Source organism: Uloborus diversus, chromosome 5, assembly GCF_026930045.1.
Source record: "Uloborus diversus isolate 005 chromosome 5, Udiv.v.3.1, whole genome shotgun sequence".
Taxonomy (NCBI): domain Eukaryota; kingdom Metazoa; phylum Arthropoda; class Arachnida; order Araneae; family Uloboridae; genus Uloborus; species Uloborus diversus.
In genome coordinates this window covers 95,854,153-95,881,245 of record NC_072735.1, presented here as the reverse complement: position 1 = coordinate 95,881,245, position 27,093 = coordinate 95,854,153, and the positions used below count along the sequence as shown (strand labels likewise).

General features: G+C 31.0%; 1 protein-coding gene across 1 annotated transcript; it reads left to right on the top strand.

Moving 5' to 3' along the window:
- Positions 1 to 27,063, top strand: LOC129222535 (protein CDV3 homolog A-like). Its single transcript, XM_054857048.1, has 5 exons — positions 1 to 323; positions 5,691 to 5,767; positions 12,815 to 12,951; positions 17,022 to 17,232; positions 26,366 to 27,063. The coding sequence occupies exons 1-5, from the start codon at positions 108 to 110 to the stop codon at positions 26,481 to 26,483; spliced, it is 759 nt and encodes a 252-aa protein (XP_054713023.1). The 5' UTR covers positions 1 to 107; the 3' UTR covers positions 26,484 to 27,063.
- The last annotated feature ends 30 nt before the right edge of the window (positions 27,064 to 27,093 follow it).

Sequence of the window (27,093 nt, the reverse complement as noted above, 5' to 3'; positions counted from 1 at the left end):
TTTTACGTGCTTCTTTCATTTTGGCCGATTCCAAGCGGCTAGCTGCATTTGCATTGCGTGCAATCGTCGAATTGGTGTGATCTGGAACATTTCCTTGTATTATCATAATGGCGGATTCTACTTTGGATGATTTCTTTGCTAAGAAGGATAAAAGCAAGAAAGGAAAGGCCAAATCAAAGTACACCACATCGGACACAATAGCAAAGAAATTAGAAGAAGGAGGTAAAAGAGTTGATCCAGCACCTAAAAAGGATGTCAAAGAAAAAATATCCATCAGTAGTAATACTCCATCAATACTTATACCGTCAGTTCCAAATGAACAGGTAAATAAAATCTTGTTCAACTATTATAAATCAGCATTTCAAGTACATTTGTTTTTCAAAAAAATGCTTGTGATAGGGATTTAAAAACAGCTGTTGCGTTGCGATTGACATCATCATTGAGCTACTTGTCTTTAAGATTTAAATTCGTTTTTAAATTAATTTTGAATTTTGTTTTTTTTTTTTACTGCTTGAAAAAAGTGTTTAGCACTATTTATGTTCATTATTCGTTCTTTGATTATGTAATGTCCGTTTCATTAATCGTGATAAGTTGATAAATTACATTTTATTGACAAGGTTTGAAATAGTCTACATAAATAATTATAAGCAAAGAATTGTGCTTCATATTGAACCTGACGAAACTAATACATACACTTGATCCTTTTTCATGATGTATTGTATCTTAAGTTTAAATCACTATCCAAAGTTTGCCTTTTCTACAGTTATATATTTATTTTATAAAAGAAATGGGAAGTTCTGCTAAGAAGTAAGCTGTTTTAAAGGACGATGCTACCTTAAGAAGATTGTTAAAAATATTGGTCTCCCCCCCCCCCCAATAAACTCATTCTGGTACCAAAACAATTCAAATGTCTATCAGTAGTTATAAAAAGTTATTTCTTGGATTAAATGTTGCTGTTAGATTAAGTATAGTACTGCAGCCATGTATATTGAGAATTGCTGATAAATTAGTTGCTTCTGCACCTTCCTGGTAATGTTTTGTGAAAATGATGTCAAATTATGTGCACAATATTGGCTGGAAATATTACATTTATCATTGACTATCGCCGAATTAGTTAGCATGTTACAAAGAATTTTATTCCATTAAAATGTTCGAAAATGTGTAGCCCAGACACCTGTTGTGTCTCTATAACTAATTTAAAAGGGTTGATCTGCTGTCAAGTTCCCAGGTTTGGATTCAAGTAATTAGCTATCTCTGTGCTTATCCTGATACAAATAATAGCCGATGATTGAGTAACCTGCTTTTTTCAACAATGAAACTCACGCTGCGGCATGATAATTTGATAATATGTTTTGGTAATGTTTAACATGCAGGGAAAGGCTTTAGTGTGACAAGGCTGAACTCGATCTGGTAACTTAATTGTTTTACTGTTAAGACTTTAATTTTAGGAAAACAAAGAAACCAAAACAATTAACCTCTATCTACTGGAGTTTAGGGTTAATCCGCTGGTGTTAGAGTTAAAATTTCAACTATCAAAATATCACCAAACAGGCAATTGCTTCGTTCAAATATAGAAACAATTTTCCTCCGTCATACCATGACAGGCGATTTTCTAGTTTAATTATAATCCTTTAAGACACTGATACACATTTATATGTGCATTTGCCCTAGATGAGATGTACAACTGTCTGCATACATAGATGATTTTTTAAAAAATATTTTGCTGAGAAAAAAAATGTATTTTGAATTCCATATCACCTTGTGGCATCAAAATTGTTGAGTTTTACTTGCACTGAGTGGTCAGCATGAGACCAGCATAGATATGCTAAAGCATCATGATTCAGAAATGCCAATTTCGTATGTCGCGGAAGCTAATAACCCAATCAGAAAAATAAATAAATGTTCAGGGCTCAATCCAGACCCAAATTGGGTCCGCTTTGCCACCACTTCCTCAAATTCTGCATCAAACGTCCTCTTCACAAAATTTGACATCGTAAAAGCGGCTGATTTACAAAAATCTGTATACCATAAAGACTCCTTTTGCAAAGGTGGAATTTAGTGCTAATATTTGGGCTGGTTTATTTTGCTTCAGTGACCAAATACTTATATACATTAAATATATATATATTGTACTGAGTTTCTTTGCACTCTGAAAAGTCATGGGAAATCATGGATATCAATTATGATCAAATTTGGTTTTGAAAGTGTTATTTCAGCAAACAATGCTCAAAAACCAGGTGAATTGACAACTGGTCCTGGAGTTTAAGTTCTAAAGCACACATGCGTGACCAAATTTTAAGGATTAGGTTTTAGGTTAATTTACGCTTTTAATTGTTTTTTTCACTGAAGCTACAATTTTTAACATATCAAAATCCGATAGCATCCACTCCGCTTTATAATTTATTGAATAAGGATACAATAAACAAAAACCAGAGAGTTTCATTAAAACTCACTGGTTTTTGTTTATTATTTGATTCGATCACTTGGGCATAATTAATCCCTTTCTTGTACTTAATATTGTGTAATTCAAAGATTGCACACATGTGTAATGTTAAATGGGCTTCCCTTAGAATTAGAGACCAACCGAATAGCACTTTGGCAGAGTACCGATTTCCAATAATGTTTTAAGAAATACCACCGACACACATGTGACGAATTATGAACTCTTTGGAATAGTAGCATAGACCTCCATGTCCAAATAATAGTTTTAAAACAAAATTCCAGCTGAAATTTAATTATGCGTTATTTAAAAGATTTTGTTTAAGTCAATAACTTTACAAATTAGTTATTTTTTAAAGTAAAAATAAACAAATACATAAAAGGTAGGATTAATCAAGTTGGAATTAAAAAAAATCAGATCAATCTTTTTCTAGTCCGGCAAACCTTAAACTTTAACATAATTTTTAAAAGCGAATGAAACGACATTAAAAGCACAAATGTGCAAGAGCACTACAGACACATGTTTCTGTATTACAAGGAACATCTTTTTCAATGCATAATATGTGAGCTAATGAATGCAAAAAAATCAGATATTTTTCGGATATCTTTAAATCCGTAAGCTCACACTTTGCATTGAAAAAAGCATTCCTTGTAATGCCAAAACACTTGTCTGCAGTGTTCCTGCATATTTGTGCTTTTAACATTGTTTTATTTTTTAAGAAAAGGTATTTTTATACTTCTTATAAATAATGCAAAAATTCATTTAATAAGTTGCAAAAATTCATTTAATAATATAAACATTTCATATTTTCTGTACTTACCTTTTTTGTCCCATTTTTAATAAGTAAGTTTCATTAACTTTGGGGCATTAAAATATAAGTTTTTCTCCATTGAAGCATTACAAACTTCATTATTCTTAAAATTTGAATTTTATTTGTAAATTTGAATTGTAAATGATTGCAGTATATTTTACATGCTTGCACTTTTTTATTAATTGTAAAATCTGCTTCAAACAATATTCAATTTTTTAAGATTACTCAGTATTGGCCGAGTACCAAGTACTCGGCAAATTGGCCAATAAGCGAGTAGTTACCGAGTACTCGGTATGTCTCTACTTAGAATACTAGGAATAGAAAAGATGGAAGTATCAGCTGAGTGTTTAAAAAAAAAGTTCAAGTCCAAAAATCTTTTTATTTTTATGCATTTGATAAGGGAAATTCTGGCAATTCATTTATCAAAGTTCTCCTGCTAAAGAGACAGAACCGAAGGTATATCTATTTTTCAAAGTTTTCTTGGATTTTTATTAGATACTAAATCAGGGTTGTTTGGTTTAAACGAGTTGTTTTCTTTTAAACCATGCAGTTTTTTTCAAAAATGTTTTTTTTGTTGAAAAACTCGATTGTTTTCCCCATATTATTGCAAAGAGTAAAAGCTAATTGATGCAAAGTAACTAGCACAGCTATGTAGATAAATTATAGATTTAAATAAATTTAGAAAGTTATATTTTTTAAGGTAATGAAAGTTCGTTAAGTAGTTTTTCTTGGTTTTTTCAATCAATGCAGCTTTCCTATTAGGTGTAAAAATATGCAAGGCAGACCGACTAAGATTTTCTAAATTACACAGAGAAAAATTAAAAGTAGCTCTTTTTATCTATTCAATTATCTTTTTTTTTTGTTTTTTGCGTTTCAAAATAGTCTAAAAGCATATTTCAATCAAAAGTTCATTTACTACCTAATTTGCTTGATTACTTAAGATTTATTGAGATCGATTATGTACCATTGAAACAATGTATTGTAAAAATATCTTAACACTAGAATATTTAAATGAGAAGAGAAAAAACATAACTAAAGAAGTCCAAGAACACTTAGAGTAGGCATAAAATTGCGCTTATACATGCACTTTTTGCATCCCCGATAGACGATGCAGTCAGAGCAAGAACAGAAAATGTATAAAATTATAAAAATAGCCATGTAACTCTGTGCTCTTATAAAAAAAATTGAATGACAAATTTTCACCTTTAAAAAAACTTTTTTGATCACAATATAATAAAAAATGTCTCATGTATGAATAATAGAAGAATAAATAAATATTAATTGTTATGACAGTTTTCATTTTAAAAATATGTTAAAAGGATATTTTCATTCAGTTGTCCTGAGCCTTTTAATTAAAATGATTTTTTTTTTCTGATAAAAAAATTATATTCCTAAATGCATTAAATCATGAGAAATAATGTCTACAATGGAAAACATAATGATTTTCTTTAAACTTACTTGTCCTGTTTCTATAATTGTTGTCACTGATACATTAGGCAATAAATTACATGGATTTGTAACTTTTTTTTAAATCTTTAAACAAAATATGTGTTGTTGGTCTTTTGATTTTTAAAGTTGTATAATGTATATTAGATTTCTGATTCATTTGTAGATACTGCAAAATACTTTCCATGTTTAAGAACGCGTGATTTTAATTTTACTTAAATTTTACGTGAAATTAATTTGCCTGAATTCATTCTTGGCCATTAGTAGTTAATATTGCCTGAACTATCACAGTAAATTATTTCTTTGATTTTTTTATACCAAGACCCATATACATATAGTATTTTTTATAATAATTAGATTTTCTAACAATATTCTCCTACAGAAATTTCTAAGTATGAGGAAATGAACTTTCAAGATTTTCCTGTTGATTATTTAATTACACAAAAATTAGGTACAAATATGAATATTAAACGTTCATTAACAATTAATTCATAAAATCTTCATAATTTTCCTAGAATAAAATTATTTATCTTTTCGAAATAGTAATGAAAACCAAACAAACCTGGTTTAAACCAATAAAACCTGGTTTAACCCCCCCTCCCTTTTTTTTGTTTTTTTTGCCAACTCTGTACTAAATACAACTGTTTTTTTAATGAATTTTCTGAAGCTTATTTAGAAACTATTTTCCTGTAGCTGTCGACTATTTTAGAGACTTTTTCATGTGACAAAATACTAAAGCGAATTTTCAGAATAAAAATTCAGTGGCAGCCCTGAAATGGTAAAATAATGGTAATGACATAGCTGGCAAAAAAAAAAAAAAAAAAAAAAAAAAAATATTCTTGCAAGCTAGGGAGAAAGAGCTAACATTTTTCGACTCTTCCCTAACATTTTTTCACTGTGCAATTTTAAAATAATTTTTTAATTGATTGCTTTAATATTGATAAATTAATGTGAAATATTTAAAAAAAACTGAAGAATACTATATGTTTTTAGGAAGATGATGAATGGAAAAATGTTGAAGAAAAAGAAAGAGATTACTCTGGACTTAGAATACAAGCTTTGTCCATTAGGTAATTAAGTGTTAATTTTGAAAATTTCTTCAGAACAAAGTGAGCAAACTTAGATTTAAGAAATCAGCAAAATTATGTAAATTAATTCTGTTTAAAAAAGTTCTTTGAAACATATGTAAATATTGTCTTTCTGTGTAACTAGTAAAAAGTAATAAACCTGTGTAACTAGTAAAAAGTAATAAACCTGTGTAACTAGTAAAAAGTTCTGTGTAACTAGTAAAAATAACTAACTTTTAGTTAGCTAACTAAAAGTTAGCTAGCTAAAATTTGTTATAACTCGGTAGGCCATTCTATAATAATTATTCATTTATATGAAATCAGTTTAAATAAAACAAGATGATAATAGATAAGCAAACAGCTTACCTTCATTTGTTCATCTGTTGTTCACGTCTCTCTATAATCATTTTATATTTCTTTTAATTGTGTAGTGTTGTCATTGTTACATGCTTTATGTAGTCACTGCTCAATAATTTAACTAATAAAGAAATTAAATACATTTATTAGCTAATGTTACATCACATATCTACATGCTATGGTGGTTCGAGAGAGACTGACTGTTTTACAATATGGACGCGAACGCGAAACAAAAATGAAAAAGTTTTGGTTTGGATTTGATAGTTCGCGTTTCAGTTTACAGTTTTGGTTTGCGTTTAGCAAGGTTCCTCTTCAGTTCACTTCAGAGATCACTATTGGAACTTCATTTCTAATAAAATTCAACCCTGTATGTCTTAGGGAAATTTTTCGTGTCCAAAACGAATATTACTTTTTTGGAAGGGAGAGAAGCTTGCAATGTTATTAAACAGTTTTAATCTTTTTGAATTCCCACATTCTAAAGCCTTTTACATCAGAGATGAGACAGACTCAGCCCGGGCCCGACAGCCGGAGCCCAGGCCCGAAACGGGCTCAGGCTCTAGAACCAAAAATAGGTCTCGGGCTTGGACACGAGCTAAGATATTTAATCGTCAATCTCCAAAAAAATTCAAAGCTAAAAACATTATGAATATATGTGAGGAAAAAAAACGAACATTTAAACCAGTTCAGTCAATGTGAAAATTTAACCAAAAAGAAAGAACCCAAAACACATTAACGCTCATTTATAATATGTTTTTTTTTTTGGGATTACAATTACAACATGTCATACAGTAATGAATTTGAAGTGGAGCATTTTGAGAAAATTTAGAAACTTATGTTGATGAAGAATATTAAACATAACATTTTTCGGAAGGAGTTAAAAAAAAACATTTTGAACCAATCGCAGTTGAAATATAAGTACCCATATTTTGTTGTTGTAAAACAACAACTGATACTAACATTTCATAAAATCATGTCAGGCTGTAGAAGGTTTTTGATACAAGAAAGTTTACCTCGGGCTCAGATTTCTGTAATAGACAATATCACCCAGGCTCGGTTACAAGTTTTCGGGCTCGGGCAAACCTGTGCTCTCTAAAATGAGCCCAAATTCATCTCTATTTTTACATTGTGTTCAATGTGCTGTTTTCGCCATGGACCCAGAGCCCAGAACTGAAATTTTTTTGATGATCAGCTCTGCTCCCAGGTCTGCCATGGTTCCACTCTAGCTCTGGATATGCTCCAGCTGCTAAAATTTTACTGTATATTTATGCACTTTTCCTGTTTCAGATTTTAATTTGCAATTTTTAATGAAAATAAACATTATAATGGATTTAATATGCTTTGTTTTTTAGTCATTATCATTTGATAAAAAATTTTGCTAAATATATTTCGATTTTTAAATTATATGGGCACACTTTAATTTTCCTATACTGGTATTGATGACTGCAACAACATTCATTTTTCTAATTTTGGTTACTTGGATCAAGTGATTATTTATAATAAAAAAATGACTGAGTCGCCACTAGATACATAGTGAAAAATTTAATTTTCAGATCTATCTAAAAGACTGGAAAAGTAAAACAAAACCAAAACAAAACCATTAAACCTTAATAGGAGCCCCAAAGCAAGCAAATTTAGAGCTCCAGCTCGTGGAGAAATGCAGGTCTGGGTCCTTGGTTTTTCCTCAAATCAATCTAAAATTTGATCCCCCAATTTGCTTCCAAATTTCTAAAACTTGCAAGCTTTCTATTAATCAACTAAATTTAATTTTCACAAATGTTTCAAAGTTTATTACATTCTAAGTTAAGAATAAATTATATTTTTAGGAAAAGGGAAGCAACAATAGATCTTAGTGTTCTTTCTGGAATAAGCTGTCTTACTGTTGCTCTGAGGCGACAACATGAAAAATTAAGTTCAGAATTAATATTAAAAATATTCATTCACACTTTAGAAAATAGATTTATTGTAAATATTTTGAAGTAGTAAATCTACTGAAGATGCAAAAAGTGTATTTCAACAAAACCTTGAGCCTTTTAAATGAATTGAGAGAATTGAACCGGAAAGTTTCTTTTCAATAATAATCATATCAGACGAGATTTTATAAAAATATTTGTGCGTTAAATAGCATCAGCAACTAAGTGTCAAAAAACGGGATGGAGAGGGGGGGGGGGGAATTTAAAGGTTATGTTTCAAATCTTTTGCGGGTGGAAGTCTCCTTCTCACTTCTTGGGTCGTTGTACGAGTGAATCTTCTACACGTACAACTAAAATTCAAGAAAAGGAAATCCGTAGACTTTCAGAACTTACTTTTTATACTGAAGCTTACAGAGCAGTGTCTAAGCAAAATACAAACATCATGAAAATGGAAGCGCCTCTTTCATTGAGGCTTAAAGAGGCCAGAAAGAGGGATATTCCTACACTGCATAAACCATGAATCATCTTCATCATTTAAAAAATTATAATTAAGTTTGTAATATCTACTGTTCAGTGGTATTATAACTCAGTAATGTACTTAATGTATGAACCATACTGTTTTAATTCGCGTCTCTCATTGATCATTGATTTTGCGCTTCATAATAGTAATTTATGGAAACGCTTTTTCTAAAATGCATTAAAAAGTCAGTTCTTTATAAAAGAAACGTTAATATATAGTTAAAAAATGGTTTGAAACAATTTGAGGGGTGTTAACAGACGTCTGAAATAATCAGGTATGCTAATAAAATATTTCTAAACATAAGTTGTTCCACAACGCGAAATTTCAACTTGCGCGAATGGTCTTGGAACGCATCCCTCGCGTAATTCAGGATCCGACTGTATTTTGAAATCCAGTTGGATTAATTTTTGTGAAACTCGCTTGCTTTTGATTACTGTGTTATTCTATCTTGGACACCACAAATTTTGTTTTTACGATTATTTTCAACAGTTGTTTATTTTATGTTATGTATGGTAATGGTAACAGACCTGCAGTGCCTCTTTTACTGTCTATTGGTCAGAGTAGTCTGACTGTGATGGGGTTCCTCCCTGGTTCTAATCCTGACTCGGGCATGGATGTACCTTCTCTCTCCCGTCTTTCTCCATTCTTTGTGTGAATGGGTTGTGCTGTGAATGATTGCCTACCCTATAAATGGGTCCTTATGGCATGCATGTACTGTGGAAGTTGGACTTAATATTTACTTTTTAATATCGTAGCCTTTTTAATTTTCTAGTTCTGAAATATTCTTTTTTATAACATTTGAGGCAGTGAGAAGCAAATAGATATAAGTGGACTGTTTGAAGTTGCGAGTAAATTGTGTTTAAAATTCAGATCCTGGGTAGATTTTCTTTAAAAAAAAAAAAAAATCTAAATCATACTGTACAGCAGCACCTACTAGCGCTACTAGTACTATCTTTTGCCCCAAGACAAAGGAGTGGTCCACCTACCATTTGTACTGGTTATCTCTCTAATTTTTAATTTTGGTTGCTTATATTACTTTGCTTCTCTCTACTATGAGCTTTTTGTATTTGTTTTTCACATGTATTGTAAATGCATTATCTCCTTTGCTTTACCTTTTCTTTCAGTTTCATTAAATATTTGATTAATAATGCACATGTATTAGTAGTAAATATTATGCATAAGACTAAGATTTAAACTTGCATGCATTCATGAATTTACTTTTCAAATGCCTAGATTCCTTAAAGGAACCAAGGAACTTGCTTGGCATGCATTTAGTTCAAGGTTTTAAAGACATAATTTGTTTTTTATATTGCAAAATTTTCTATACCCATGGTAATTAATAATTTTTTCTTTCTAAGCTTCTAAATATATGTTAAATTTTTGGAGAAATTTATACAAATATAAAAGTGATGACCAGCAATAGGCTCTGAGCCCAGCAAGGCTGGTCCTAGTCAATTTACAATCCCCAGTGTAGATCAATGGCCCTCTTAAAACTATCTACTCCCTTGCTCATTACCACCACTTCCAGTAAGCTGTTCCAAGGTTCCACTATCCTGCTAAAATAATAATTTTTTCTAATATCCATGAGGAGCCTGAGGTTTAAATAGCTTAAAACAATGACGGGTTGTCCTGTTTTCAGTGCTGAACTTCTTCTTTGCTCAAAACTGTACATATTTAGCATTCTAAGCCGGAATCGTAGTCTGAAAGAGAAAGTCCATTTATTAGCCTTGTAGCCCGCCTTTGAACCCTTTCCAAAACATTAATATATTTCTTAAGATAAGGAGACCAAAACTGAAAAGCATACTCCAAATGAGGTCTTACCAAATTTCTATATAAGGGCAGAAGAACTTCTTTAGATTTATTTGAAATAGATCTATTGCTGAACTCAAGCATCTTATTGACTTTGTTACTAGCTAAGCTGCACTGTTGACTAAACTTTAAATCCTGACTTATTAAGATGCCCTGATCAGTAACGTTTTTGGCCTGACGAATGACTGAACCTTGCAAATAATAACTTGTACACTTATTTCCATGCCCTAAATGTAGCACTTGACATTTCCCAACATTAACAGCCATACCCCATTTATCAGCCCAATCCTTAATATGATCCAGATCCTCTTACAGTTGATTTGCTTGTTCTTCATTTTCCCCAACCCCCATTACTTTGACATCATCAGCAAAACAATTCATGTTCCCAGAAATATTTTTATGAATATCGTTCATAAAAAAAGTGAACAAAACAGGCCCTAACACTGATCCCTGAGGAACCCCGTTTAAAACCTCACTCCATTTAGAATAATTTCCCTTTACAACTACCCTTTGTTTCCGTCCGGTCAGCCATTTTATTACTCAAATGAAAATTTTTCCTCCTATTCCTATATCAGCTAATTTGCTAAGTAGAGCAACATGCGGTACCTTATCAAAAGCTTTTTTTAAAAATCAATGTAAAGAATATCTACAGGCTTCTTATTGTCTAAAGTCATGGTAACTTTGTCATAGAAATGTAATAAATTAGTTGTGCAAGATTTTTACCTTTCCTGAAACCGTACTGAAAACTAGTCAATAGATTATTAGTCTCTAAAAACTTTACTATCTTAATTTTTATCAATGTTTCAAAAACTTTCTAAACCACCAAAGTTCGACTCACAGGTTTATAATTTCCCACACTCCCTTTAGAAGCTTTCTTGAAAAGTGGTGTAATGTTAGCCAGCTTCCAATCCTCTGGCATTGTCCCCGAGTTATAAGAAGCATTGAAAATATTTGCAATTACATCTGCTAATTTCCCTGCACATTCAACTAAAATTTTTGAATAAATATTATCTGGCCCGGAGCCTTAGTCTCTTTAATTTTTTTCCAAATGAAGTAAAACGTCATCCCTGGAAAATAAAAAGTCCTCCAGCTCTACTATAGCTTGTGTCTTGCTGGTGTCAACTGTTGGGATACAGTTGTCGTTAAAAACACCCGAAAAAATTATTAAGAACATTAGCAATATCCCTATCATTTTGGATTAAATTTCCATGCTCATCAACCAATGGCCCAGTTTGAGTATTTCGAACTTTCCCCAAATTAGCGTACGCAAAAAACCTGTTAGGATTCCTGTCTATGTTATCTGCCAGTCTTTGCTACAACTCTCTATTCTGAATCCTTACCAGATACTTAAATTTACGCTTTGCCTTACAATTTTGAAGGCTATCTGCATAGTGACCAGTTTCTTTAAACTTATGAAAAGTAGCATAATTTGTACATTCGGACCTCCGTATATCGAAGTAGCAAATTGCCGGGAAAAAATTCGATATATAGAAATTTCGATATATGGAACCGATCTTATTTTATCATAAAAGTATCTTAAAACGTTAAAATAAAAGCTAATTTTCGTGTATGAAACCCAATTTATAATTTATACGAGTATCGGATTAAATGAAAGTTAATGATTAAAAAATTAACAGAAATTACATTTTTACGCCAACCATACATATTTATATTCTTCGGCAATTCAAGTTGATCGCAACATTAGGGGATTTTCGTTTTTACAATGTGATCTAGAGAAAAGTAAAAAATCAATCTACTTAACGTGAATGATTTTTACTGAAGCTAAGAAGACTAGAAATGATAATCAACAAACAAAAGCGATAATTTGAAACTGATTTTACTGTGTTACTGGTTACAGCTAAGATTTAAAATAAACTTGAGGGAATTTCAGAATGGAACAACGACTTCACTACACATTCTTCGACCCCAGATTTCTTATGAGTTCCGTAGCAACCTTTAGTAAACATAATTTTCTCTTCAAACCTTCATTTTTCATGAGACAAGCAGTTTAAAGTAGAAAAAAAAATCTACAAATGTCTCAAAAAAATAATGATATATAGAGATTTTTTTGATATACAGAAACAATTTTTCTATATAAAAAACATAGAAATTTGCTGGGATTTCGATATATAGAAAATTTCGATATGTGAAAGTTCGATAAATGGAGGTTCGACTGTATATGAATTCGGGAAATGTTGAAAGTAAAAAAAAACTTCTGCACCCCTGTTCAGAATTATACTTTTTTGTTTCATGGTTCAGGGAGTGGACCTTATTCAACATTACAAAAAATGTTATGTTGAAAAATAAAAACTTAGTTTCATGCTGAAAGGAGATTTTTGAATTAATTAATATTAGTAACATTAATACTGAAAAATCTCTTTCACAATTATTTCAAATTTATGTTGGTTGTATTTAAAATCAGTTTTTTTTAAAAATAACTTTTATGAACTGTAGTGAAAAAGAGAAAGAAGAAGAACAGTTAAAAGAACAGATGCTTTCAGAACAAAATGGAGAATCAAACAAAAATTCAGAGGGTCAGAGTGGTCCATGGAAATGTGTACAGGTTCCTGCAGCAGAAGTTGAAGAAGAAAGTAAGGATTTGCTTCCTACAATTTGGAGTCATTCCTAACTTTTGTTTATTTTTTAAATGTATTGTCAAGAAGTATTATGGTCTTAATAGGGAGTATAGATTCTTTGTGATAAATTTCTTTGAAAAATTTCAGTATAACTGTATTTTAATAAAACTGCAAAGAAAGGGATAGAAAATAAAAATAAAATAGATTTTTCAGCACATGCCATCCAAATAACATTCTGGTTTGATTTTATATCTGAAGTAAATTGCACAGAATGAATGGACACAGAGAGAGAGCTCTTATGCAATTCTTTTTTCATTTAAGATATATATAATACTGAAATTTTTGCAAAGCTGAAGATTTTTTGTTTGGCCAACTACGTGTAATTAACTAATTTTATAATTAAAATTAATTATTTCATCTGCTATTTAAAAAACTTTTAAATTCAAAAGTAATAATTGTTCTTGTACTAACCACCACTGTGAGGAAACAAAAACTAACAAACGACACCATTTTGAAAAACGAAAAAAGGTTTCTTTTATTTTCAATAGTTAAGACTTTTTTCAATTTAAATATTCAAAATCCTTCACATTTGGAATTTATATGCTGAATTCTTACTATTCTTGACTTATTTTTGTGTTTCTCTGATCCCTTGTGTACACGTTATATCAACCTTTTGCTGTTACTCTCAGCAATCTTTTAGCACCTGCTTCTGCTGCTTCTGGTTTACGACATTTTTATAATTTCTTCTGTGCTATTCAGTATAAAGCAAAATAAATATGTTTTTATTTGATTGCATTGCTGGGCATGCGTTTGTGTGTAGTGACTAATAATAATCTAAAACATATTATCTGTGAATTATGTGTTAAAAACAGTTGTTTGGGCAAACCATTGCAGTGTAAATATAGAAAAATATATAACATATGTAAAGTAAGTTCGTGGCATGAAAAAAAATTGCTGGGGTTTAAGTGTCTTTTCATTCTTTTAAATCGCCACTTTTTTAGTGAACTCACCATGTGGGCTGTGGATTTTTTAACATTTATTCCATGATTGAGTGTTTAATGTGCAAAGATTCATTATTGACTAATTATGGCCCAAAAATAAAGTACTTTTACATTCATAAGTGACTTGACTGCAAAATCAGTTTTGAAGAAAATCAAGGCAAAATTCGGATGTTGACAGGTATCAAGTCAGCGTGTTTGTGGCACTCCACTTGGTCACTAATGTACACATTGTAAATTTACATAAAGGAAAATTTATTGTTTTTGTAAATGAATCTAGATGTACTAATTTTCACTCTTCATATATCTCATCAAAGAGCGCATAGTGACTCCTAAAAGTGTTCGTACACCTAGACTTTCAATGAAGTGGGACTCTATTCATTGGTCAGAATTAACATTTTGGAATAGGTATTCAATTATTAGATCTATGATCAATTTTCAGCAAAACTACTTGAAATAAAAAAAAAAAAAGATTAAAACTTAATTTTTAAAAAATCAAAAAACAAAATGTGTCAGAAGTTTTATGTCACACAAGTTTTCGTACACTTTAAAAAATGTCTATACATCACTGAATAATCTAACTTTTTATTAAGTTATTATTTCGTAGAACATCATGCAGTATAAACAACACCTTTTAAACATCTTGGAATAGATTTCATTCTTTTTTTTTTTGCTTAATTTCCGAGTCAGTGTTCAACCACACTTCGAGTCTTACTGCTTCTAGCTCTATTTTCGTTTCAAAGCCTTATTTTCATAATCTAGCCTCCAGATATCTCTAAATGTATTGCATTAAGTTCAAGTTTAGAAAATACACCTTCAATCTGAAGAATGAAGGTGTGTTTTCTAAACTTTAGGACAATTTTTGGGGCACTAGGCACAAACGTCGAAAACCGTTTGCTTCTTATTGTTATCTTGATTAAAAGCAAAGCTGTTTCCAATAACCAAATTTTTGGCTGGGAATTTAAAATTGGTTTTTAAAATATTTAAATGAACAGCATGATTCATTATTTCATCAGAAAATTGCAAACTACCAAGTCCTGATGCTGATATGCACCCTCACACAAGAACACCTTCGCCATCCTGATTAACTGGTCCAACTAAGTTCTTAAGATTAAGTTCTAAATTTTTTCTTCTATTTACAATTATACAATTTAACCAAACATAATGAATTCATTTTTATCTGTAAGTAAGACGTAATTCCAAAACGTTTTGAGCTTGTTTATCATTGATTTTGTGACGAAAAGCATAAGCTTTTTGTTTTTCGCATGGCCTAGAAAATTTCTGCCAGCAGAGGTCTCATTTAATCCAGCTAGTCAGAGAACTTGGCGAACAATTTTAGGTGAAAATTAAATGTAAAAAGTTTCATTTAACTCTGCAGAAACTTTTACAGCACTCAAATGTGTATTTTTCATAAATGTTTTAACTGTAAATCTCCGATCATGCTTTGTCAACTTTGCCAGTTGACCTTTTCTTTTTTGATTTCGGTCTGATTCTTTTCTTTAAAGCATTTTATCAAGCTCTTTACTATAGAATGGAATAAATTAACTAATTTAGAGACATTTCAAACCAATTTAACACTACTGTGAGGGAAAAATTCAAATTTTGAACGGTGTTTGTGGTTTTTTTTTACAAATACCAGCCATTTTCAATTAGTAAGCACAATATTAAGGAATAAATAAACAAAAAATTAAAGCCCAATGACTTTTAAGGTCAACACAATGCAAAAATAATAAAAAAAACGACATATAATTTTAATTATGAATTTATTCAAAAATATTTGAATGTATGATGACTTTTATGGCGTATTATTTCTGTCTCTTCGTTTTTCGATCCATTTCAAAAAGAAGATCTGCCAATGTATTGAAAAAGCTACAGGGTTTTATTTAGAATGACATAGGAATGATGTGAAAAATGTTGTACTTCATATTCAATTCAGTTTTGCGTTTTGGTTTACTGAAAAATTTCAAAGTGTATGAACACTTTTGGGAGCCACTGTATAAACACTTTCTAACTGCCAGGTCCGCCATTTCCTGGGGGGCAAAAGGGGAAGACCAAATGCATTTAGTTCGAAAAAACACCAAAGAACATGCAAAATGCTAATAAACATGATGTTTTTTAAATCCCGGTTGGGAGGGGGGGGGGGGCAACTGACCCGATGTTCTTAATGACATGCCTGATAACTGCATCTCATAAAATGGTATTAAAGTCTTATTCCACAATTAAAGATAGTTTTATCTCTAAACTAATTGAAATGTCTTTTGGTCAAAAGGCTTTAATACACACATCTCAATACCTATTAGGCTTCCTACAACCATGTAAAATACTGAGTAATTTCTCCTAACAAAGTTGTGGTATTTAATCTTGATAATTTGTTGTCAAGAAAACTGAAATTTTTGTTCCTCTTAGCCAAAACTTACATTTTAATGTACGTATTAAATGCAATATTTTTTACTTAATTAGGTACCTTGAATGGAACTTGTTGTTGCGGTTGAATTGTCGTTGTGATTCCATGTTAATTGTGGTCTTATTAAGAGAGCTCAATTGTATTAGTATTTTGAAACAATACAGATATCTAGAGCAGTTGTGACCTACTTATGATTCTTGGGCCATATTGGCTCTCAAAGCTGATCCATATGACCTGTTGTTGTTTTGTTCAATGTTTCAAATAAAAATTTAAGATTAGTCAAAATGTCCTAAATTTGGAACTAGATTACAAGAAACTTGTTTCTGCGAAATAGGTGCAATTAATAAAATAAGCATATGAAGTACTGATTACAACAATTCTTGGTAGGTAATTTTCTTTTTGTCCCCCCCCCCCCATGTTTTTTTATGTAATTTTAAAAAATATCAAATGTTTGGAAATTTTATTTGTTCTAGCCTGTAAGTCATTGTAATATGAGGTAGGATACTCTGATAAAAATAGGTTGTCTCCTCTGATCTAGATTGATATTTGTACTGTTTTGTGTTGTTTTATTTTAATGACAGTAAGTTGAATGAAATGTATAAAAATCTTCCAATTGCTCATAAGTTTCAGATTCTGAGAAATTTTTTATTAATTGATTCTAATATGTTTGAAAATTTCTCTAGAGCCACCTGTTGAAGAACCTGAACCAACAACAACTGAAGAAACACCTAAACCTGTTGGCACGTACAGACCCCCAGCATTAAGAAATACCCCTGCAACTACACCCGTTGGTAGTTCTAGTAAGAGATACTCTAAACATGCTCCTCAAATTACTAGTGAACTACATTTTCCATCTCTATCTTCAGCTGCCGAAAGTAATAAATATAAACTCAGGTAAGATTTAAGTGTACATTGTTTTTCTGTCTTTAGTATTGATTGGTTTGTATGTAATTTCATTTTTTTTTTCAGTTGTAGTAGTCACTTTCTCACTAATGCGTTTCTGTACAAAACCTATTCTTACTTTGTTATTGTGTACTCGCACTTCTGTACATTTCTGAATAACATATTCTGCACCATACTTAACAAAAATATTGCAGTATTCTTCGTGGTCTTCTTTATTTGTATGTACTAACTACACTTTCTAGCACACATAAATTAAAGTGCAGTAATTGAGTAAGATAATTTTTTTTTTCATCTTTCACACAACAGTATAATCTATTCAAAATGCACACATTGTAGTTGATTGGATTGAGATCTGAGGAGCTAGAGTGTTAAATGATAGGCGTGAGAAAATCGTGAAAATTTTTGCATAACCAATCTTGAGTTGTTCTGGCTGTATGGAATGGTGCCGAGTCTTGTTGGAAAATATACGGTCTCCCACGTGCTGCCGTAGTGATCCAGGTCTTGACAACTCCGTCTAATACCTTTGTGTAAGCAACGGCATTAACTCTGGCACCTTGACAAATAAAAAGAAAGGAGGCATCGCATGTGCTTCACTACACCAAGAACCATCCCTGATGCTGGAAATTCAGTATGCATAACCGTTGGTATGACATCAGGGCTTTTACTCAGGCAACAGTCATTTTGTGGTTCACCTCTATATATGCGTATATTTATTCAAAATTGAAAAATTAAAATTAAAAGAAAATTCATTACTTTAACTATCAACTGTAAAAATAATAAAGTAATACTAATAACAACAAAGTATATACAGTGGCTCCCAAAAGTTCACACCTACGACTTTCAATGAAATAGAAATCTATCCGTTGGTTGGGATAAATATTTCGGAACAGGTATTTAATTATAAGATCTATAATCAATTTTCGAAAAAACTAAATGAAATTTTTTTTAAATATTAAAACTTAATTTTTTAAAAATCGAAAACCAAAAAATGCCGGAAATTTTATTTCACAAAAGTTTTTGTACACTTAAAAAAATGTTTATATTATTATTAAATAATCTAAACTTTTTACTAAGTTACTATTTAGTAAAATATCACATTTAGTAAAAATCAAGGTGCTGTTGATAGTCAGTGTCAACAACACCTTTCAAATGTCAGGGAATAGATTTCATTCTTTTTTCTTTCCTTTTTTTTTGCGTAATTTCTGAGTAAGTTTTCAACAATGCTTCGAGTCTTACTGTTTCTAGCTCTATTTTCATTTCAAAGCCGTATTTTCCATAACCTAGTCTCCAGATATCTCTAAATATGTTACATTAAGTTCAAGTCTGTAGATTGAAGGGGTATTTTCTAAACATTAGGACAATTTTTGAGGCACTAGATGCAAACGTTGAAAACCCTGCGCTTCTCATCATTATCTTGTTAAAAAACAATGTTGTTTTCGATAACCAAATGTTTGGCTAAGAGTTTAAAATTGGTTTTTAAAATATTTACATGGATAGCATGATGAAAGCTGAACGAAAAGCGTAAGCTTTCTGTTTTTCGCACAGCCAAGAAAATTTCTGCAGGAAGAGGTCCCATTTAATCTGGCTAATCAGAGAACTTGGCGAACAATTTTATGTGCAAATTAAATGTAAAAATTTTCATTTAACTCTGCAGAAACTTTTACAACACACAAATGTGTATTTTTCATAAATTTTTTAACTCTAAATCTCTGATCGCGCTTTGTCAACTTTGCTGGTTGACCTTTTCTTATCTTGTTTTCGGTCCAATTCTTTTCTTTAAAGCATTTTATCAAGCACCTTACTATAGAATGGAATACATTTTAAAGTAATAAGCACAATATTAAGGAATAAATGAATAAAAAATTAAAGCCAAATAACTTTTAAAGGTCAACACTATGCAAAAATAATAATAATAATAAAAAGACATGATAATTTTAATCATGAATTTATTTGAAAATATTTGAGTGTACAATGACTTTTGTGTCATATTATTTCTCTGTCTCTTCGTTTTTTGACCCATTTCAAAAAGAAGATCCGTCAATACTTTGAAATAACTACAGGGTTTTCTTTGGAACGACATAGGAATGCTATGAAAAAATATTTTACTTCGTATTCAAATTCAGTTCTGCATAATTTTGGTTTCACTAGAAAATTTCAAAGTGTAGGAACACTTTTGGGAGTCACTGTACCTATATTTTTAATAATAAAATGATAGTAATAATAAACTTTCTGTTGATTCAAAAATAATAATTTGAAGTGTAATTCTAAAGTATGTTATATATATAATCATATGTATAGTTACAAGGAACAAGATAACTCAAAAAAAAAAAAAAGTTGTGGTAAAGGGTGTCATAACGTAAAGAAAAATATTTATATTATTATACGAAAGACATTTCCTAAGGTTAAGAAAAAGAACAATAGGAAGCTTCTTTTTCATTGTACAGTTGAGATGAGATTGTAGTGGGATCAGAAACACATTTCTGTACTTGAAAAATTAAATCGACATAATAGTAGCGTAAAAACAAAAAGTAGCTGCAAGGCAGGTGATGTGAAAACAGTGATATTTTTCTCCCACTGTTTTCACTCCCCTGCCTTGCAGCTACTTTGTTAGGCTTAGGGTAGGATAAATATTTGACTTGATATGGATTGAAATTTTTTTTTATTATTGCAAATATGTTTTTGGAGAGGGGTTAAGTAATTTCTTGCTCATGTTTTTTGCATTCTAATTTTAAAAGGCTTGTAATTTAATCATTCATAGTAGTGTCATGTGAATATCAGCTGTGAGAATTATTCTTCAATATTTCATTCCATTTGACACACTTTCTAAACTATTTGGTTTTACTGTGTACACTTTCATACTACATTCTTTAATAGTGTTTGCAGAAAATTACATTTATTTATTGTTAATAAATGTATTCATCATAGTTTCTTGTTGAAGGTATACTTAAAAAAAAAAATTAAAAACATCTTTTTTGCTAATTATAATCAAACACAATAGCCCATGAGGGCCAAGGACTAACCCATCTTGATCTTTCTGACCAAGGGCTTGGGGTGCTAGATAGATGTTCCGGCTAGATGGTCAGCTTAACATGTAACCCCCTGGGTTTAGTTCTCAAGAGTACTTGGTACTCATTTTATTGACCCACTGAAGAAATGAATGGCTGAGTCGACCATGTCTGACCCGGGAATAGAACCCGGGACTGTGGCATGGAAGCATGATGTGCTACTACTGAGCTACTGGGTTTTCCGCTAATTATTAGCAAAATTTGACCAATTATAAAAAATAGTCAACGTGGCCTATTATGGCCCATTAATGGGTACTGCCAATTAATCGGCACATCCCTAGTGTGAATGTTTAAATAAATAAGTTAAAAAGTAATAATTGAAGTAATAACGAATAATTTTTTAATCGTGTGGTCACATGTAAATATTATCCACATTATCACCTTTTCTGAGGTTTTTAGTGCATTTTTCATCAACATATTTGGATTTTCAGCATTTGCACACATAGCGACTAAATCTAATTTTCAAAAACTTGTCAAAGTCGAACAGTGGCAGCCCTCTTATTGATGTGAGAGTGAACTAGAAATAGCATTACAAGCCAACTTCACCTAGATTCTAGATTACTTCAAATAAATTTGTATTTAGTTCTTTGATTCTTCGATTTTATGAATTTCAACAATAATATGTTCAACATAAAATTATGTATAGTAATGTATATTTTCATTTAATAACCAGCTTCAGCTATTTTAAACAACTTTTGTTTCAAAATTCAATGTTTTAATTGTACGTTACAATTATGATGTGGTATTAATGGTGTAGACTATTGGTGTAATTGAATCTCTTGTTAGAGATTTGAATCCTTTTGCATCTTCTTAATATTTTAATATTTTTGATTATCGGAAGTTATTTTAACACAGGCTATCTTAGATTAGCGTATTTTATGTTTAATTTTACTGAATGGATTAATTTTTGTACCCATGCTTCCTTTGTAATCGTATTTCGCGGGGACTTGCATCTTGTGCTTGAGATTTCAATCCTTATGCATCTTGTACATATTTCGTCATTTTTGACAATCAAAAGTTGTTTTGACATATGTTACCTTAGATTAGCAAGTTTGATGATTAATTTTAATAAATGAATTCACTTTTGGAGCTACGCTAACTTTTTGAAATCATACTCTGCAGAGAATTGCATCTCGTGCTTGATATTTCAATCCTACTTGCATTGTGTAAATATTTCAATATTTTTGATAATCAGAAGTGATTTAATGACAGGCTTCTTTAGATTAGCTTTTTTAAATTTAAATTTTAATGAATGGTTTTTATTTTGGACCTATGCTTCCTTTGTATTCGTACTTCGCGGGGAATTGCATCTCGTGCTTGAGATTTCAATCCTATTGCATCTTGTACATATTTTAATATATTTGACAATCGGAAGTTATTTTGGCATAAGCTACTTTGAAGTAGCTTATTTTAATAAATAATAAATACTCTTATTTTCGGGAGACGTGCCGACATTGCATACGGGATTCGCGAAAAATCACTTAAAGTGTTTAAGATTTCAGTCCTTTTGCATCTTTTAAATACTTCAAGATTTTTGACGATTGAAAACTATATTTTAATAACTAAATTAATCAACTATATATTTATTTATTTTTGCCAGCTTAATTTTAATTTATTTTTAGCTTATTGTAGTAGTTTAGCTTATTTCACAATTTAATCATTACCTCAGGGTTCGTACGGGTCATGGAAATCCTGGAAAGTCATGGAAAAAAATAACAGAATTTCAGACCTGGAAAAGTCATGGAAAATTGAAATTTTCATTGAAAGTCATGGAAATTTATTCCAAGTCATGAAAAAATGTCCTGGACAAAGAGAATAAGGAACAGTAGCTAAAGGAGCATTAGAAATCTTGAGTGATTCAACAGTATAGCACATAAAAGCTATTAAAAGTGGAAAATTGAACGATCCAAAAATCAAATCTGAATTTTGAAATCTCATTGCATCCACTTCTGTCGCAGCCGCTTACCATTTTTTGCGATGTGATTTTACTGCCTGGACATCACTTATTTTGAATTTTCTGTTATTTTCAATTTTTCTTATGTTTCATATTCTGTAGTAGCGAAATTTCACGTTCTTAGTTTTGCCACGCCCACTCAAAAAAAAACAATTCAATTGCATGTGAGTTCGATTCCATCACTCGTAAGGACTTTATTATTAAATTTATCAGTTTATCTTAATTTGCTGAATGTTTTAGGAAATAAAGATCTTAAGTCAGGCAATAGAATACAGAAAAAGAGGAATTCTAATGCTCTAAAACAGTAGTGCCCAACATACGGCACGCAAAACTAATCCATACGACCCATTGCTAATTTTTAATGTCGGGAATTAAACGTGTTCTGGAATTTCTGAACCTATTAATTTATATGCATTTGAAAATATGCAAATTTGTAAACAAAACAAATATACTTTTGAATCAGAAGATTGATTCATTACTGAATGGTTTTTTCAAAAAAGATCTGGTTTAGAAACATAAAGAACTAAACTATGTAACTTTACTTTAAAGAACCAAAATACTGTCAAGTTACATTGATGATTAAAGGCACTGTTGGGACACTAAAAGGTAACTTTTGAAGCAAATTTATTGAAACTTAGTGATAACTCATTTAACCTTTGTCCCATTCAATATCATTCTGCCTGTTTTTAAAAAAAAATATCAGACATTTAAGCATCATCATATTCGCTTCACTGCATTTTTGCTTTACTTAAATTTATATGATGAAGACAAATAAGAATTGTGTTTAGTTTTTTAAGTGTGCACTTACATTTTTTCAATTACGAGTAAGTGCTTCAATGAGGCTGTGGCATTCATATAGACGTTTTGCTAATGCTCTTTTCCAAATACTACCAAGTTGAGATTAAACAGTGCTATTCTCTTCGTGTAACATGGTCATGAAATATTTCATTGAAGTCATGAAAAAGTCTTGGAAAAGTCATGGAATTTTTTCATCCAAATAGAGTATGAACCCTGTTACCTAACTAATTAAACTCGTAATTTAATGGAGTTCCTCTTGGAAAACAAAGATTTAGAGGGCAATAAATTTAAATTTAGGGATTATGAGTCCCTCTAAAATGGGGGAATATTAAAGATTCATGGGAATGTTGCACTATTTTTTTTTTTGACAGTTATTAGAGATATTAAAATTTGACATTTTTAATAACTTATTCATTAATGGCTTGAAAAGAAATTTGTATACATTTTTGCAAAGAAAAAAGCACTAAAAGAAAGGAAGCTCTCATTTCTAAGGGGGGGGGGGGGCTTGAGCCCCCACTTGCCCTCTTAAATCCTATATCGGCGCCCTTGCAGCTGAACCTAATCGGCCAGTTTATTATGGCAACTCCACAATAAACTAGTATGTTGTGGCCATCACGAAACTTTCTTCTATATTTTTCTTTTTTTTTTCTGATCCCTCCCCATGCTTGACGAGGAAGCAATATTCCCAACAAAAACAAAATGACACATGCAAAAACTTGACGACCATCCCAATGTCTGAATTATTGCAAAAGCAAAGCAAAGAGCGAAAATTGAAAGTTATTTTAAAAGCCTTGCTTGAATTAATTACAAATATTTTATTTGTTAACAAACATAAGATGGCAACAGTTAAAAATTTTAAATCATTGAGATAATATTTCCGATCATTTCCATACAATTAAAATCACGAGAAATACGCAGACGACAATCTATTACGATTTATCTTTCTTATTGTTGCATTAATAAAAATATTTTTATTCGCAAAAAAAAAAAAAAAAAAAAAATCAACACCTCTTGGAGCGATCGGCGTCAAAATAGAACCAAAGCCTGTTTACATATGGATTCACATATATTCCAAATTTCAACCAGAACGTAGCATTACTTCTTGAGATAGGGCACTCAAAATGGAAAAAAAAAAACGGGTGATTGCGCTACCCCCTTTTTAGCTGTTGACACAAAAATAAAATCAGTTCTTATACCCACTAAGGGCTACTTGCCGATAAATTTTTCTTTCATTCCGTTCATTATTTCTTGAGATACAGCAGTCACAATTGACGACAAAAAATGTGCTATAGCTCAACCCCCGTTTGAGTTATTGACACCAAAATTGAATCAGCACCTGTTCCTGTTAATACCAACATATGGACCAAATTTTGTTTGATTCCGCCAGTTACTTCCTGAGGAATAGCAAGCACGCGTAACTCGAAAAACGTCCCATTGCTCCACCCCCCTTGGAGGAATTCGCGCCAAAAACTAATGGGCACAAGTTCACATAGGGGCACATATGTGTACTAAATTTCGTTCGATTTCATGCGGTAGTTTTTGTTGTAGAGCGGCCACAAAAAACTGGTCACACACAGACGTGACACACACACATACATACACACACACACACACACAGACAGACAGACATTTTCCAAAAATGGTCGAAATGGACTCAGCACACCTCAAAACGTTCGAATCCGTCAAAATTCGAAATTCGAAAATTTGCACGAATCCAATACTTTCTTCTATATATTAGATATAGAAGAAAGTAAAAATGCATAGAAAATATTTGGATCGCCAAGTGAAGCAGCTGTTTGAAAATGAAGGGAGCTGAAAAGCATCATACAGTGCCATTTTAAAAAGACGGATTTTTTACATTTGAGAAAATGCTGCGCAGTGAACAACTAGGTCACCTCAAACTAATGCAAAAATTACCAGATATAATGCTTTGCATTACTTCTAGTAATGCTGAGGTGGAGAGCGTATGGAGTTCAAGGAAAGATATCCTAGACATGAAGAGCATGTCTTTAAAACGAGACACACTTGAATTAAGGTTTTAGAATCAAATTTGATGGCCAAGGCATCCTTACTGAAATCCTTCCAGTATAGTGACAGTCATCCATTTAAGCCAGTCGCTCTAGACGTCAAGATTTTTCAGAATGATATTAAATTGTTCAAAATGTACTATTTCTTATTTTAGTTGTTTTGATCTCTTGAGTAGATGCTTTTAATAATGTTGTATAGAATCCAATACATCTATGCTTTAAAAAAAAAAAAAATCAAAAGTAACTATCAAAGAAAATAGCTTATTTTGTTGAAACCACATTTAACAAAATATATTAATATCCATAGTGAAATGTCCCCACTATTAGAATTTTCAATCATTTATTCTTTTTGAAGAATATAAACAAATTCTGTATATGTATCACAAAATTTTTTGCACTTTGACTCGATTTTTAACTTAAAGTATGCATTACAAGTTCGAGTGGCAATTTTTTCTTCAAAAATACACAAATTATATTTATAAAGTGCAATTATTTCTCCACATCCAAACTATGTAATGCAACAATGGTGTTACAAATGTATAATATTATCACGTTACAAGCTGTATCTAAATACTGCAGAATATTTTCCAAAAATTACCTAGTAGTTTTACACCTGTATATGACACTAATATGTCATGTTTTTTTTTTTTTTTTGAATGGATCTGTATACTTAAATTTTATTTAACATTAATATTAGCGACATCCTATTTCAATCCAAATCATACTCTGATTCCTTCAATGAGAAAAAGAAATTGGTGACTGGTACTGATTTTTATTAGGTTAAGAGTTTTAACTCATACGTATATAAATATATATATGTGTTTGGCTACCAAAAATTTGAAGTGGCTACCGAAGTTTTTGGTGTTAGTAGCCATTTGCTACCAAAAAAAAAAAAAAACCAGTCTACACCTCTATTCTCTAGGAGGAGAGGAAGATTTCTTATATCTTTATTTTTCTCTAGGATGAGTCTGAAATTTTCATTTTTCAAAAATTACTTCTATGGCACCTATTATTAATTTCCATTTTGTTAATATGTTTACCTCTACAAAAAATGCCATGACTATTTTTTATTATTTGGGATAAAGAAGCAGAGTTTTGATCTTTGAAGTTGTTAGTATTTATCTAGGACTATTCAACTGAAATTTTCTTTTCTGTTTCTCTATAACATATGACTTTTTTTTTTTTTTGAGAGGGGAGGGGAGGGGATGATCCTTTTTGCTTTTTGAAGCTACTTTAATCATTCATCTTTTTTATGGACTTATGTTCTATTTATTTTTCAGTGAGTCAGATAGAAGTTTCCAGTCTGTCAAGCATGGTGTGCGATCTAAAGGTGAATCACAGAAAGAACTTCAACTTGATTTAGAAAATAAGTTCTCTGCTCTGCATCAGGGAGATTAACTAATAGCATTGACTTAATTAAATTCTATCAATTACACCTATGTAAAATGTTGATGAAACAGCTGATAAAACATAGATCAGTGAAGTTTATTCTGATACTTGACGTGGGTATCAAAAGCAAAACAAAAATGAAGACTATTTTATGAAAAGAACAATGATTTTGACATAAAATTTAGCTATTATAATATATTATATAAGAAGAAGAATAAATTAAGTTCATCTGTTTCTGAGATGCAATTGAAGCAGAAGTGTATGTGTTTTTTAACATGTAAATTTGATAATTATGCTTTACTTTGGTGAAAAGTCTCCTTTTTATGTTTGGCAAATTTCCACGCATATTCGTTAAGCATTTTTTAAAAATGTGTATGGAAAAATATACTACTGTCTCTTCGTATTGTGTTGTTTTTTGTGTAATACAATGTATTAGATCCTTTTAAGCAATGTTGTATATCATTCATATGCTTACCACTTATTGTATTTTCTTCAAAAATTTTAGACCTCTAAATTTTAATTTAATTAATGCATTTGAATCGGTCCAAAATTTTATATCAAAAATTTGAATAAAATATTGTTTATTGCATTCACTGCTCAATTTGTTTTTAAAATTCAT